The 15,921-nt window shown below is 38.7% G+C and overlaps 1 protein-coding gene across 1 annotated transcript; it reads left to right on the plus strand.

Annotated features, from left to right (window-relative positions):
• Window positions 1-818: 818 nt before the first annotated feature.
• On the plus strand, window positions 819-15,411 carry LOC141436223 (protein takeout-like). Its single transcript, XM_074099111.1, has 5 exons — window positions 819-962; window positions 7,815-8,034; window positions 12,817-12,947; window positions 14,569-14,724; window positions 15,200-15,411. Exons 1-5 carry the CDS (start codon window positions 908-910, stop codon window positions 15,349-15,351), a joined length of 714 nt encoding a protein of 237 aa, XP_073955212.1. The 5' UTR covers window positions 819-907; the 3' UTR covers window positions 15,352-15,411.
• The last annotated feature ends 510 nt before the right edge of the window (window positions 15,412-15,921 follow it).

The following is a 15,921-nucleotide window of genomic DNA, read 5'->3' on the forward strand; positions in this document are numbered from 1 at the left end:
CTAGCATTGATAGTCCCTGAGCAAAGCCGCGGACGGACAGACAGACAGACAGACATGGCGAAACTATAAGGGTTCCGTTTTTGCCATTTCGGCTCCGGAACCCTAAAAATTGCTAAAAGTGGCTCCGAAGCGGTAACGTTACAATACAGGCGTGATGTTTGTGTGTGTGTGTGTGTGTGTGTATTTATTGTAGTGAAACTATATTGTGCTTTGAAAAATTAGCTTTCTGTCTGTTTTCTGTGTATCAAATGCATCCTTTAACACGTATGCGTCATACGCCATGCTGAGGGCAGCACCGTAAGCACGAGTGATCGACATAATTTCTCGCTCTATTCGGTCAAAGTCAAAGTTAAAGTGATTTATTGCTCACATGTTGTGATATAGCAAAATCGATTTTAATAACAAGAAAAACTGCATCCATACATTTCAAAAAAGTGTACTTAGCTCGGGAATCGAACCCGGCCGTTTTGAAAAATAAAACTTACATTCTCAACTACGTATTGTCTTAAGTGTCAGACTTTCCCATATACCGATCTAAATAAGCCATCCTGTATACCTACTAAGCAACCTGTGGATTCAAGTGGCAAATTATCGTTCATTGTGGCGTTCTAAGGCTTTTGTTCAGCTGTGGACGCTTCTACTTCCGGTTAATGATAAAGGGCCTTCTAAGGGAGACCTTTGTTCAACAGTGGACAGACTAGGTCTTCCGGCTGATGATGCTATAATATGAATACTATAATCGGCATCAGCGCGTGCGCCGGTTTGACCCACACACCTACAGCGTAGAATCCGAGAACGCCATAAAAGCTCGCGCGCGGCCTTGTCGGCGTCAGAGCTTAAACGCGCCTGCGCCGGTATAATCGATTGTTTATCTTTATCATTTAGTAATAATTAATTAAAATTTAAAATGTTACGATACTTTTGTTTCATGGCTGTGATACTGGGGGTGCGGTCCGCTTCGGGTAAGTTTATAAGTCTGTTTTAATAAGGTGTTAAAAAGTGCTCTAATTTCTCGCCGAAATTTCTTTTTCCAAATGTGTCGTTTCCCAGCTGTTCCATGTGGACGAACTATTTTTTATTAATGTAAGTAAGTATAATAGCATTGTTATAAAACTAATCTAACTTATAGAGTTCTGTAAGATAGTCCTGAAATATATCCAGAATAGTTTACAGTTTCAGAAAAAAAACGTTCGTAGATCATTCGTTGGGAAATGAATAGGTAATCTAGGAAAATATTTTCTTCAAAAAGCCAGGATTCCATTGAAGGTTTTTAAAATATGAAGAAATTATATTAAAGAACAGTAATTTAATTAAGATTTTTACAGTTCAACTTATATGTATCACGAGAACAATTCGCTTGTGTTGCTAGACGATACAAAAATTTAATTTGTTTTTTACATGTTATACTGTTTAGTTCTTCCGTGTTAATAAAGCTTAATTGTTTTTTTATTTATTTATATAACGAAACAATTAAAATTGCAAAGCGTTACTAATATATATTTTTTTACATTTTTGTTGACTACACTTAAATTGTTACCAAATTACATATTTGTCTAAGGCCTTACCAAATTTTTAGTAAAGCAGCCACTAGAAGTGACCGTAATCAGACTTAAATAAAAAAAAAAGTTAATGACAGCTTGCAAAAAACTTATAAAAATGGCCAGTACCATTTTAAACCAAAAAAAGTGATTACTGTAGAGTAGAAGGTACAGTTCGATTTTAAATGGCATGTTTTAAACACAATAATTTTAATAATAATTGTGCGACTTAAATAGTACTTAATTGATAATAATATTCTATTCAGGATCATCTCATTTTTTTATAAATATTAAATTGGTTTTACATAATTCTTAGCAATTTTATTATAAAATGTGAAAGTAGCTCTATCTATCTGTGTGTTCTCTTCGCACTTAAACCGCTAAATCATTTTAGATGAAATGTACTGTGAATATAGTTTGAAACCCTGGGAAGGATATAGAATAGTTTTATCCCGGAAAATTGTACCTATAGTTCCAACGGAATAGTGATAAACGAATTCTTCACAATCGAAATTGTGGGTAAATGTAAACAATAAAGAAAACGGGATGTAAGAATTAAATTATAACTACATATTTGTAACATTTGTTATAGCTTTCCTAAATTAAAGTAAATACGTCAAATAAAAACTATATCCAAAAATACAGACCTATACTGATAAAGATTTGAACATAACTAAGAATAACCTCTTGAATCTTGCTCTATAATTTTGCTTTTCAAGGATAAACATTGTGTTTATTCCTATTTTTAACCGGCTCTAAAAAAGGAGGAGGTGTTTTTCATATATATAATTAAATACATCAAATTTTACAACAAAAATTTGGTTACGACTCACAAAAATATAAAATTAAGTACTCTTTTAGCCGAGTTTGAGACACCGGATACTGCTTCATGTAAAATTTTAGTTTGTGCAATGAAAATGAATATTTTCTTTCTCTTCTAATTGATAAACCGAAGGCTAACGTCGCCGTTTAATCACAATCATTACATCTGGTTTCCGCGTGGGAACTATAGCCCAAGCCCTCTTGTTCTGAGAGGAGGCCTCTGCCCAGCAGTGGGACGTATATAGGCTGGGATGGATTACATCTGGCAGCGGCTAAAGTAGTGCCAGTAAATGTTCCACTAAATACGATTCAAAATATAATAAAGGTTTTATTTTATTTTATGTAAGTATTTTAAGTTTAGGACAGACAGGTAGTTTTATTAATTAAATGCTTATTGTTATACATGTAATTTTATATTATAATTCTCAAGCTTCATTAAAAAAAAAGTATTTTTAGGGTTGAAATGAGTTAGCAGCTAGAGGTTAGATATTTCACTTGCCAATTTAAAACTTTATTATATTTAAGATTGGTTTTTTGGAATCTTTTTATTTCAATTCCAAATTTTTTGTTACTTTTACGGTCATCCCGTAAAACCTATATCGAAAATACAAACTGAAAAATAGATGCACAGATTTATTATATTTATTTAAACAATGAATTTTAACATAAAAATAAAAATAAAAACACATACTCTAACGTCCCACGCCAACGGCAGCCCCAGACGCCACGGCACCAACTTGCAAGTTTAGCTTTTATCTAAAAATAAGTTTAAAATTAGTACAGTGTACTGAATAATGTTTTGCTATCATATTTCGGCGGAAATGTTCGAATTTATGTTGCGTACTCGACTAACTCACTGAAGTTAACCTAATGAGGGCTATCGCGTATGAATTCGCCGCTAGAGGCGCTAGTGTAGCGTGAGGTCTCCGAAATGTCAAATCTCATAGTTTTTGGGTGAGCTACGCGGGTTTATTTATAATTAGAATAATTTTGTGAATATTTTGCAATATCTGAATTCATTATGGCAAATATGCGTTCCGGGGCAATGGATGTCTGTGTTCTGAGACAGTTTTGTCTTTTGGAAACCTTTGTCGTCCTTTTTTCCGAACAAAACGGGGACTATGCAACACTGTGGCATGCTCGATATTTTTATGGTACGGTTTTAATATGTATTAAATATGATTTTAACCTAAACTTTGTTTTCACGCCCGTAATAACAGACTTTGAAAGCCATACTTACAAACCTCACGCAACAGTGCGCCATCTAGTGAGACAAAAAACGATAGCCCTCATTAAGAAAGAAAGATAAATACGAAGTTATCCGACAAAATACGATGAAAAAATATTGTTCACTAGATCTGTATAATCCACATTCTCTATAAGTAGGGTTCCTTGGGTCCAGTTTCCTGGATTGTTCTTGACAAATAAATTGTTTATTTAGCGTCTGTTTGAGCTGATGTCAGCGTGTTTGTCTGTTTGCAGAGCGACGCGGATATTTATTGTTACTTTTTATATTACTGTGAAGCGCTGTGTTTATCTATATTATAAATAAATATCATCATCATGGGCCAATTGACACCAATTGACCTAGTCCCAAACTAAGCAAAGTTGTAGGTACTGGATACTAGGCAACGGATAAACATACTTATATATGGTACTATTCAATGGAAAAAATCAATTGTGTAAACAAATGTGGTGACTGACATTGACACTTGACTGACGACTGGCTGACTGACTGACTGACGTTGGCTCTAGTGATGTGAAAGCTCTTTAAGATACTTCAATCAGCAGTAAATAATTATTTTGAATTTACTCATATTTTATTTAATGTTTTCCCTAAGTTTAATTTTTTAAAATGGCGAATCACGTATTCTCTTAGTCCTGTTCAAGAGTCATTCACAATGTTTCCATGTCCCTTTTAACTTAGAATGTTTAATAGCATTTTCACGAAGTTTTAGGATTAGGTATATCTTCAAATATATATACCTAACGTTTTTTCCATACAAACTTACACTCCCCTTTATACCCCTTTAAGGGTAGAATTTTTAAAATGGTGAAACATGTATATCCACTTATATTTTTTGACGTATATTTTCCCCAAGGTTTATGATGGAGTATTTTAGAATTGAAAGGGTCAGTTAAAATATGGATTAATTTAGAATTTTTTGCTGCTTAAGTAGCGTAGTAGAAAAAGGCAACCTGAGATATGTGTGCATAGGAGAAATTTGTATCTTGACTCCTGTCCAACGGTGGTGTAGGGGTTATAGTACGCAGTACGGATTGCTGAGGACCTAGGTTCGATTCCCAGCGCTGGTCTCTTTTTCTGGTTTTTCTGTGCATCCATGTCTCAGTTTGTATTTTCGATATAATTTAGAAGAGGCATTTTTAAATTTACATAAGACAGGGAAATGAGAGTAGACACAGGGAAGTGATTCAAAATGATTGTTTGGTCCAACAATGGACTCCACAGTAAATATGATAAGTACTAGTAAATAGAAATCTACATAATTTCTACTATAATACTCTTTTATCGTCCAACTAGTGTTTACCCACGGCTTCGCACACGTAAATCATTAGGTCCAACAGCTGAAATACCGGGATTTTTAAAAATTGCCGTGGGAATTCCCGAAAATTAAATCGTTGTTTTCATTGACATTACATTAAAAACAATCATGGTAAAATTTCATGACTCTAAGCCCAGCGGTTATTAGTTCGAAATTTTATCCCTATCTCGTGGGAATATCGAAATAAAAAGTAGGCTATGTTTTATTCCAGATGTCAAACTATCTATATACCAATTTTCATGACAAAGCTGAGCGGTTGTTATTTCAAGATTTTATCCCTATCCCATGGGAATATCGGGATAAAAAGTATCCTATGTTATCTAACTTTTCGCCAAATTTCATCCAAATCCGTCCAGCCGTTTCAGCGTGAAGAAGTAACGAACATATTCACTCACTCACTCACAAACTTTCACATTTATAATATTAGTAGGATTAGTAGGATAGTAGGATAGGATTAGAAACCTTTATAAACCTTCATTAAATAGTGTAACTTAACACAAATAATTAATATCTACGAATAAATTAATTTGCAGAGCCAGCCATAATTATCGGTAGGTAAGGTTGGTTCAGTCAAATAATTAATTTTGTTGGTACAGCACTAAATTTCCAGAGACTAGACCGACCATAGACCAACTTCGGTGAGGAAAAAATTATCATGTCAATTTGACAAATATAACGGATTTTCGTCTTCCATTTAATTCTATAAAATAAACATATTTACACGATTATTTAATGATAAAATGATTGTTAAAAACAGTGCTGAGCTCATTGAGATGTGAATATGATCGGGATTGGCGTTCAAATGTAAGTAACTACGGAGTAATCGTGAAAATGCTTTGTTTACACAATTGATTTTTTCCATTGAATAGTATTATAGATGAATACATACTTAAAATCTGTATAAATAAAATGAATCGTAAAATGTGTTGCTAAGCGCAAAACTCGGGAACGGCTGGACCGATTTCGATAATTATTTTTTAGTTGTGTTCGTTATTGTCAGGAGAAGGTTTTTATGGCAGAAAAATTAGAAAAATTACAACGGGGGCGAAGCCGCGGGCAACAGCTAGTCTGTATAAATAAAAATGAATCGTAAAATGTGTTGCTAAGCGCAAAACTCGGGAACGGCTGGACCGATTTCGATAATTATTTTTTAGTTGTGTTCGTTATTGTCAGGAGAAGGTTTTTATGGCAGAAAAATTAGAAAAATTACAACGGGGGTGAAGCCGCGGGCAACAGCTAGTAAATAAATAAAAATAAAAATTGTTTATTAAAGGTAACCTTATTAACATTCAATGAATATCCAGCGGCCCCACACTAGGCAATGCCTGTCACGTGGCGGCCTGATTCGGTTTTAAAATAAATTAACAATAGGAAAAATTACTTAGTATTAGCCGATTACATAAAGTGAAATATAAGGCTTTTAAACATATATATAAGAACTTAGCTATCAGTTTAATGAAGAAGAGATAAAGCAAAAATGCATGTATTGTGTGTGTGTATATGAGTGTGTGTGTATGTGTGTGTGTGTGTGGTTGAAAGGTAAGTAAGGCTACAGAATTAGAAGACATCAGAAAAGCTATGTTACGATCTTTAGCAATTCTTCCGTTTGACTATAGTTAAGATCCTTCAACCAGCCAACAATCTTAAATTTTGCTTCGCGTGGGGTGGTTCCCGCTATCCCGCAGGCCTTCACCAATTTATTATAAATAAAAGGATGCAAGAACTTAAACACCAATTAAACACCCAAGACCCGGGATCGAACCCGGAACCTCAAACTTCATAGTCAGGTTCTCTAGTGATTACCCGCCGTTCCGCACGCGTAAATAATCAGATCTAGTAGTTGAATTAAAATTTTAGTATTTTATTTAATTCTTATGATAATACCTTGTGCAAGGTCCGCCCGGATTGCTGCCTCTATCTTGCTCGCTAATCCTGCCGTGAAGCAGCAGTGCACTATGTGTTTCGGCGTGGAGAGTAAGACAGCCGGTGAAATTACTGGCACTTGAGGTATCCCATCTTAGGCCTCTAGGTTGGCAACGCATCTGCAATACCCCTGGTGTTGCAGATGTTTATGGACGGTGGTGATCTCTTACCATCAGGAGACCCACTTGCTCGTTTGCCATCCAGTCGCATAAAAAAAAAATTAAAAACGATCTCAATATCACAAATGTACTTAAAGTACAAACATATGGAAATTATTTTAAAATTCTGAAACTAAAACTAAGCATCAATCATTGTAATCCTAGCCGTGTCAGAAAATTTGTCACGAAATTGTGAGAAAGCAATTAGCAAGCTTTAATCACGATAATATACAAAAGTTATCATTTCAATTAGCGGTTATTGCTGTAATGTTGGCCAACGTGCAGCGCTAAGAAGTTCTGCACGTTTTCCTTGACCGGCAGGAGCGATATTTTTAGTAAATAAGTGTACATTTTGAACCTTGCCGCAGGTGCCGAGGTCGGATCCGCGGTATTGTAAGGATTTCATTGTTACTTTCATTTGTAATTACACTAGTTTTATCACGCGGCTTCACTTTCCCAGTGCAGTAGGTACCATGATTTGTTTCCACGTGACTCACGCCAAATTACAGGTTTCTGGTATTCAGTCTCTAAAGCCAAATTGACGTTATCACATTGCAAAAGCTAATTAATTAATAACCAACAATAAGTTGGAAAACCCCCGACTGTCACTTCAAAGTTCAATATCTCGAAAACGGCTGAACCGATTTTGATAAAACATATCGGTCAAACTTATAACATCCTTTTTAAGGTTAAAAAATCAACCGCCGATTTGGAAAAACCACTGTTGAGAAGAATCTGGCAAGACTCAACGAGGTATAATTTACATATTCCATTCTTGGATCCACTAAACGTTTATTTCCTCGTTCCAGCCCCCTTCATCAAACCCTGCAAGGCGGAAGACGCGGCCTGCATCCTCGCGTCAGCGCAAGCCGCCATCCCGATCCTGGCCAATGGCATCCCGGAACTGTCGGTGCCGTCTCTGGACCCCATGGTGCTGAAGCTGGTCACCACTGACGAGGCTGGACTGCATCTTGCGTTGAAAGACAACATTGTCACTGGCTTGAAGGACTGCACAGCCGATGGCGTGAAGTAAGTTCAAAATTAACTACAAACAATTACTTTGGTCACCAGCGACAGTGGTTGAAAAAAAACCTAAATAATTCTTTCGAACTTTAAAAAAAAAATAGGTAAGTATGAAAAAAGACATGGGTTCGTTTTTCTGTACAAAAGATCAAATTAGTATCTGATTGTATTCAAATGTCAAAGTTTGTCTGTTTGCATATGTTTTTTTTATTCACTGGGTCTCCTGATGGTAAGAGATCACCACCGTCCATAAACCTCTGCAACACCAGGGGTATTGCAGATACGTTGCCAACCTAGGGCCTAAGATGGGATACCTCAAGTGCCAGTAATTTCACCGGCTGTCTTACTCTTCACGCCGAAACACAACAGCAAGCACTGCTGCTTCACGGCAGGATTAGCGAGCAAGATGGTGGTAGCAATCCGGGCGGACCTTGCACAAGGTTCTACCGCCTGCAAACATATGTAATTTTAATAGGCGCGTGCGCCTAGAGAGAAATTTCTCTGTTGTTGTGTTGTGTCCCCTACGCTATACAAGGTACGGTACGGATAAGCAGGGCATGAGATCAAATTTTATTTTCGTCGTCTTGAAAAAAGTCAAATTTAGAAAATAAATATATGTTGTTTTCATCTGTTTTAATTGTTTTTTTTTAGCTAAAAACACTTTTTTTATAACACTACCCGCGCCCTTAATATGCTATGTATGTCTATGTCGGATTGACTTTAAATTTGGCATACTTATGTAAATCATGTGACAATACAATAATCTATCATAGTAGTGCTTGACATCCTGGTAGTCCAGCCAGGATCGTCTCCGCAGGACGGAACTCATCAACGGTTAATAGTATCGACTTGAAATTTGGTATGCAAATGCAGTTTGGGTGACAATGCAAGTACAGTCAACAAAAAGTACAGTCAGCAAAAAAAGCTTGTATTAAAAATTAAATTTTTATGGTTAGGTTATTTAACCTCCTGAGTCCTGACATTTTATAACAAACTTAGTGCCTAAGACCAAGACGTGGTTGACCTGCTTTGCTATTTTGGACATTATTTCAATATTATTAGAATTCATTATTCAATGAACAATTTGTACTTTATAAAGTACATTCGGCCGTTATTCTTAGTATTAATTAATCCTTTATAAAGTAGGTAAGTACGGGAAGGCTTAGGAGGTTAAGACTGGTCTAATAATATCTAACAGCTATTTTAGAAGATCCCAGTACAAAGTTCATCATGAATGTTTATAAATTATTAGTGACTGCACGACATGGCTAAATAAGTAAACAAAAATGCCACAGTAAGGACAAATTCGCTATCTCTGGTATGCAGTCTGAAACTATCGTGATCCTAATTGTGTCTGCGAAATGTGGACCTAATCACGCAATTGTTTGATTATCGACCTCGTCGACGTGACGGCCATGGCGCCACCCATAAGGCTAAGGTTGAAAAGTACTAAGTACCTACATTGAAAAAAAAAAGAATGCGACGAAGCGAAAACCTCATTTCTGGAAGTCATTTCGAAATCAGATTAATTCTTGATTCTTGTCTAAAAAGGCAAATAAGTAATAAAAATAAACTGACTATAAATAAATTCTATTTCTATTTCTATTTTATTTCTACTGAACCTTAAACTCCAAAGTAAAAAAGTTTTTAAGATTTTCTGGCACAGCAAACAGGCATCGACCCTAAGACGTTGGCTGCTTAATATATCTCCTAACTGCTTCCTAGTCTTTGAGTAAGACAAGCGCCAACCCTGGATTCGCCAAACACCAGAATCTTGTAGTACAGGGTTATATGTATAAACTCTCAAACGGACAGTCCGATTTCGATACGGTTTTTTTTTTCGGGAAAGCAAATTTCTTTACGGTGGTTCTTTTTTATGATTCATTGGAATCGGTTCAGCCTTTTTTGAGAACGACTTTTCTAAGTTGATTAACTAAATATAGTTTTTATTCACATTTCTCTACATGAGATAAGTCTTCTTCGCTACTATAAGTACATAGTAGTAATGCATTACTGAAGCTTTATCCAGCTAACTTGAGTTTCAATTTTTAACCCCCGACGCAAAAAGAGGGGTGTTATAAGTTTGACCGCTATGTGTGTCTGTCTGTCGCACCGTAGCTCTTAATCGCGTAGACCGATTTGAATGTATTTTTATTTATTTGAAAGCAGGTTTTCGTTCGATGACGGCGACGAGGCGATGGTTCTTAGACATGTTTCATCAAAATCGGTTGAGCCGTTTGTGAGATATTCAACTTTGAAGTGTCGGGGTTTTTCAACTTTTTTCAACTCGACAACTCGTTTTTCCGACCTTAATCATCATATTTTCGCACCATTTATATTTAAATAAAGCTTAAATTCTAACTTGCTTTACCACAATCGTAAAACATAGGAGATAATTTACGGTTCCCTACTTCATTATTTATTCAATGCGCTTCTCGATTGTATTGTGGTAGACAATGTCATCGGTCACGACGGTCATTGTCATAGCCATAAAGTTCATATGCATGAGGAAAACGGACAGTTGTTTTTTACGGGCAGTTGGACATGTATGTCTCGAGAAATAATGAATATTTTAATAAAACAGAACCAATAATGCGTGACGCAAGTACGAGTCAACCAGCACTTATTGGTGACTTTTAGGAACCTGCTAGGAAAGTGTTCTTTGACGTTCGCTTAGTAAATGCCGACGCTTCTTCCTACAGTAACCTTATACATGGCAAAAAACCACACACAAGACATAGCCAAGAAAAACATTCTAAATACGACCGTGCGGCTGAAGATTTTGAAGCGTCATTTAGGTACTCCTTTAGTCATCTCCTGTGACGGAGCCCTGCAACTACGAAACTCGAAGTTCGTGTCGTGCGGTCCCTCTGACACTTATACCATTTAACACGAGAGCGAGAGGGACCGCATAACACGAACTTCGAGTTTCGAGTTTCGTAGTAGCCCTGCAGGGCCAGAGTTATGTTCCACATTTCCATCGTCACTCGAGCGCTCACGTGTCGATACACGCCAGCAAAAATTTACCCAAAACCAAGAACTTGTTGCCCAATCCGTTGTTCGACCGGTTGGCTGTCTGTGTATCATCGATGTAGTAACCTCGACACAGCCCTACTGGTGCGACCTTAGCTTACTTATGGACACTGAGGAAGTATGGATGCTGATGCGACAGTAGACTTATAGTTACAACTGCTTTTTATGTTGACGACTGCATAGTCTAAGGTTGGTGAATCAGACTATAAGAGGTCTTGAGTTTGAATCTTAGTAAGAGCTAACTCTAGCTTGATAAATAATACAAATTAATTAACCTGAGTCAAAGATTTACTTCGTATTTCAGTACTGATATATGTATTTATCTTACACTACGATTATCCGTTGCCTTGATTCGTTTGAGACTAGGTCAATAGTGTTCTGGGTAAAAAAAATTGAGTTTGTATGTATGGGCGTGTACGCGGTCGGTTCCCTAACTTATGTACCTATCAACTTTTTCATACTAGTTGCATAGTGGATACCTACATATGTTAGGGCACTGACTGTACACGAAAAGCAGGGTCGGTATTTCCATTTCGGTATTATCCCGGCCGGTAAAGAGTGTCACCCCTTAATACGTCAATTAGATCATCAAAAATATTGGCCACGTATTTTTCGTTTTGTAAATCAAACGAAAGATGAAAAAGATAAATCGCTTCTAAATTTGGGAATAGTTATCATCATCATATCAGCTGTAGGACGTCCACTGTTACTGGACATACCAGCCCTGGATCTGCGATTTTTTCGAACCGGGCCAACCTTGATGGTGGCACCCCCCTTCAGTGTTTGAGAAAAACTGTTAAAACTGCCAATGAGTAGCATTTTTCTTCTTTCCTTCTTCATTTCTTGTCTCAAGGATTTGGCGACCCCATGAGACTGCCGCCCGGGGCAAGTGCCCCGGTTTGCCCCCCCCCTTTGATCCAGGGTTGGGACATACATAGATTAGGCCTCCCCCATAATCAGTTTATTGAATCAGGCGTTACGGAGGTCCATATCAATTAACTGAAACAATTATTTTGCTATTTTGAACATGAAACTACCGTGAGACTCACTCATATTAAATATATTGACCCGGATAACTCACGTCTTAAATCGAGTTTAGCCCGACATGTTTCGGGCTAATCCGTAGCCCTTCGTCTTTGGAGCAACGCGACTCAGCGGCTGCTGCAACACGCGCACTGCGCGCCGCCGCTCTGCTCGCGCGACTACCCGACGAAACTGACACCGGCACACAACTACCCGCGTTTTCATCATCATTTTCATTACAACTGTCAAATGTAGGGTAGCACACAACACTAACAACATCGCTCTGTAAAGGTACGTTCACACACACCGATGACGCAGCACGAGTATTTAACACCGTTTTCCAACTCGGAGGTACCGTCCAACCACTATCCCGGTTAAAATTCGGACGACGACTAATATCACGCACTTTCCGCGGAATGAAAAATTTCTCTCTCGCAAGTACAGATACCCTATCAAATCTGATATAGTGCGTCGAATCCGAGTCCATTGAGTGCTCGGCCACAGCAGACCCCTTGTCGTCCTGTTTCCTCATACTGCGTATTATTTTGCTCACCCGCGACCGTATGATAGCTACATTTATGCGAGGAATGCTCCCCATAAACCTCTAGTTGCTTCGGTGCGGCCAGCGCCCACCATGAACACTTCATAGGCATAAATTTGTGCTTTTCAGTAAGCTGTATCAAGCTTGTGCCACGTGAGACAAACTAACCTGAAACATTGTCTTGTTACCAGACTAGACTTGAAGAAAGGCAAACTGGTCGTGGTGATTCGCTGCAGCGTCGTGCTGCGGGGAACCTACAAGCTCAGCGGGCAACTGCTGGTGTTCCCCATCCAGGGAGAGGGGAAGAATACCATTACGATCCGTAAGTTTATTAATTTCCTGACTGTTGAAGATTGGCAGCATTATATCTAAGGGGGTGGATTCCCAACACTTGCAGCAGAGAAGTGACAGCCGTGACCACGACTGCTCTGTCAAGAGTATCCGACAAAGAAGATCCATGCTTGTAGATTGAAATCTGTGCTTGTAACTATAGGTTTTATTCCATCTTACAATACAATACAATAACTCTTTATTGTACACCACAATATGTGAAAATTGTTTAAGTTAAGCAATAGATGACGAGCTGTCGGTAGGCCTCCAACAAGATGGAGCGACGACCTGGTTAAGATCGCGGGATCGCGGTGGATGCGAAAAGCACAAGAACGGTCTGAGTGGAGGGCCTTGGGGGAGGCCTATGTCCAGCAGTGGACGTCTTTCGGCTGACATGATGATGATGATGATGAAGCAATAGATGGCCTTATCGCTTCAGATCAATATCTTCCATGCAACCTTTACAATACAAAGAAGTAAGAAACAGATAAAAAACATTAAACAAATAATGTATACTTAAACAACAAATGTAAATAGATAGATTCATGCAAAAGATGATTCTTATTAATGGTTTGGGTCTTCTGGCCGGAGGGAGTGTTCCGTCATTGTAGGGCAGCGACGAAGACGGCTTTCAAAAAGCCTGTGTAATTTTTATTAACCCCCGACGCAAAAAGAGGGGTGTTATAAGTTTTTATTTTATTCGACTGGATGGCAAACGAGCAAGTGGGTCTCCTGATGGTAAGAGATCACCACCGCCTATAAACATCTGCAACACCAGGGGTATTGCAGACGCGTTGCCAACCTAGAGGCCTAAGATGGGATACCTCAAGTGCCAGTAATTTCACCGGCCGTTTTACTCTCCACAGCGAAACAAAACAGTGCAAGCACACGGAAGGATTAGCGAGCAAGGTGGTGGTAGCAATCCGGGCGGACCTTGCACAAGGTCCTACCACTTGCAAAAGTTTGACCGCTATGTGTATCTGTGTGTCTGTCTGTGGCACCGTAGCTCTTTAACGGGTGGACCGATTTGAATGCGGTTTTTTTTATTTGAAATCAGGTTTTCTAGCGATAGTTTTTAGACATGTTTCATCAAATTCGTGTTAGCCATTTTTGAGATATTGAACTTTGAATTGACAAAGTCGGGGGTTTTCCAACTTTTTGTTTCTTAGGTTATTGATTAATAAATCAATACTCGTATATGGTCTAGGTCTAGGTATTGTCTTATCTGCAAGGTGTGTAAATGCACCTTCTTGCACCCACCACCCGGCGCCCGTGCGCAGTCTGATGAATGATGATGAGAGAGAGAGGGAGAGAGAGAGAGAAACATCAAATTTACACATATTCGATACTCATAAAAATACATTAGATGGAAAAAAATAAAAATAACATCGAATAGTATAAAGTGGACCCCACTGAAGCATAGTGTTACGGCAAGCCGCAACGCCGTCTTTCAGTGGGACCCATTTAAAAACTAAAACACATAAAAACATACAACACACTATGACGAAACGAACGCCAGCGGAAGGAAGTTCGCTAAGAAACTTTCAATCTGGAAATAATGGCAACACTCGATTAGTGATAGTGATACTTATGGCTTTTGACGTTTATTCCAGGTGACATCATCATCAAAGCCAGCACAGAGATCACCAACGTGCCCGGCGCAGATGGACAGACGCACTGGCATATCAACAAGTGGAGGCACACGTACCAGGTCAAGACCAGCACCTCCTTTGACTTCGACAACCTGTTCAACGGGAACAAGCTGCTCGGTGAGATTATTTTCTGTTGTTGAATAACTTAAATACGAGTATCTCGCCGAACCAGAAGACGTAACCTTAGAAAATGGGAATTAGGTGGACTGATGAAGTAACGAGAGTCGTTTATCTATTGTCAAAACGTTTGTTTGTTTGTTATTCGGCAAAGGCAATACACTATATAACCGTAAGGGATTACTAATGTATGTCGAAAATACAAACTGAGACATGGATGCACAGAAAAACCAGAAAAAGAGACCAGCGCTGGGAATGGAACCCAGGTCCTCAGCAATCCGTGCTGCGTGCTATAAGCCCTACACCACCGCTGGACAGGAATCTAGACACGAATTTTTCCTATGCATACATATCTCATCATGATTCTTGTCCGTAGTTAATGTGGGTGAAAGTGGCGAAAGGCTAGTCTATTTATATATGTATGTATGTTCTTTTGCTTTGGATCGATTTGATAAAGATTATATTTTTCTTCCAGCGGACCCAGTCAGTGCGTTTGTGAACAGCAACTGGCGGGAGGTGATGGAGGATATAGCGCAGCCGATTGTCAAATCCATAGTTGAGCGGGTGGTGATGGCCGTCGACGCATTCTTCGCCGCCGTGCCCGCCGATCAGCTGTTTATAGCGTAGTTTTAGGTTATGTTTGATTATAAGTTAGGTTAAGATAGCTGTAATAAATTATTGTCTTTATGCTTTTGTTTTATTCTGAGACGTCTCACTTTCTGATACATGTAGTAAGCCCCTACGAAAGGACCACCAGGTTTTTTTAAACAGCACGCAGTAACAGGGCAGTAATATTTCAAATTAGGTACTGTGGGGACTGTAACTAGGTAAGAGCTTAGGTACTGGGATCAACGCGCGTGACTTTAAACTTAGTTCAAAATAAACAACTTCTTCAATCATTTGGATTTATTTCAGAGCTTAAAAATACATTTACATAGCATAGCACCAGCCGCTTAGGCTATCGGGAGCAATCTGCGCTCCGGCATGTATACCGCTCCACCTCTCGGATGCACGCCGCGTTCTGAATATAACACGCCGCAAACGCCGCCAGCAACGGTAGTCCCACAAGAACCACAGCAGGGAACATCTCGCACGCCATACGGAAGGTATAATTTGAGCCGCGCCAGCTACAGCCAATGCCGCAGCAGCGTCAATGGTATCAAGGCCACACGGCGGGTGCGAGTCCATCGCCAGCGG

Source organism: Choristoneura fumiferana, chromosome 16, assembly GCF_025370935.1.
Source record: "Choristoneura fumiferana chromosome 16, NRCan_CFum_1, whole genome shotgun sequence".
Classification (NCBI taxonomy): domain Eukaryota; kingdom Metazoa; phylum Arthropoda; class Insecta; order Lepidoptera; family Tortricidae; genus Choristoneura; species Choristoneura fumiferana.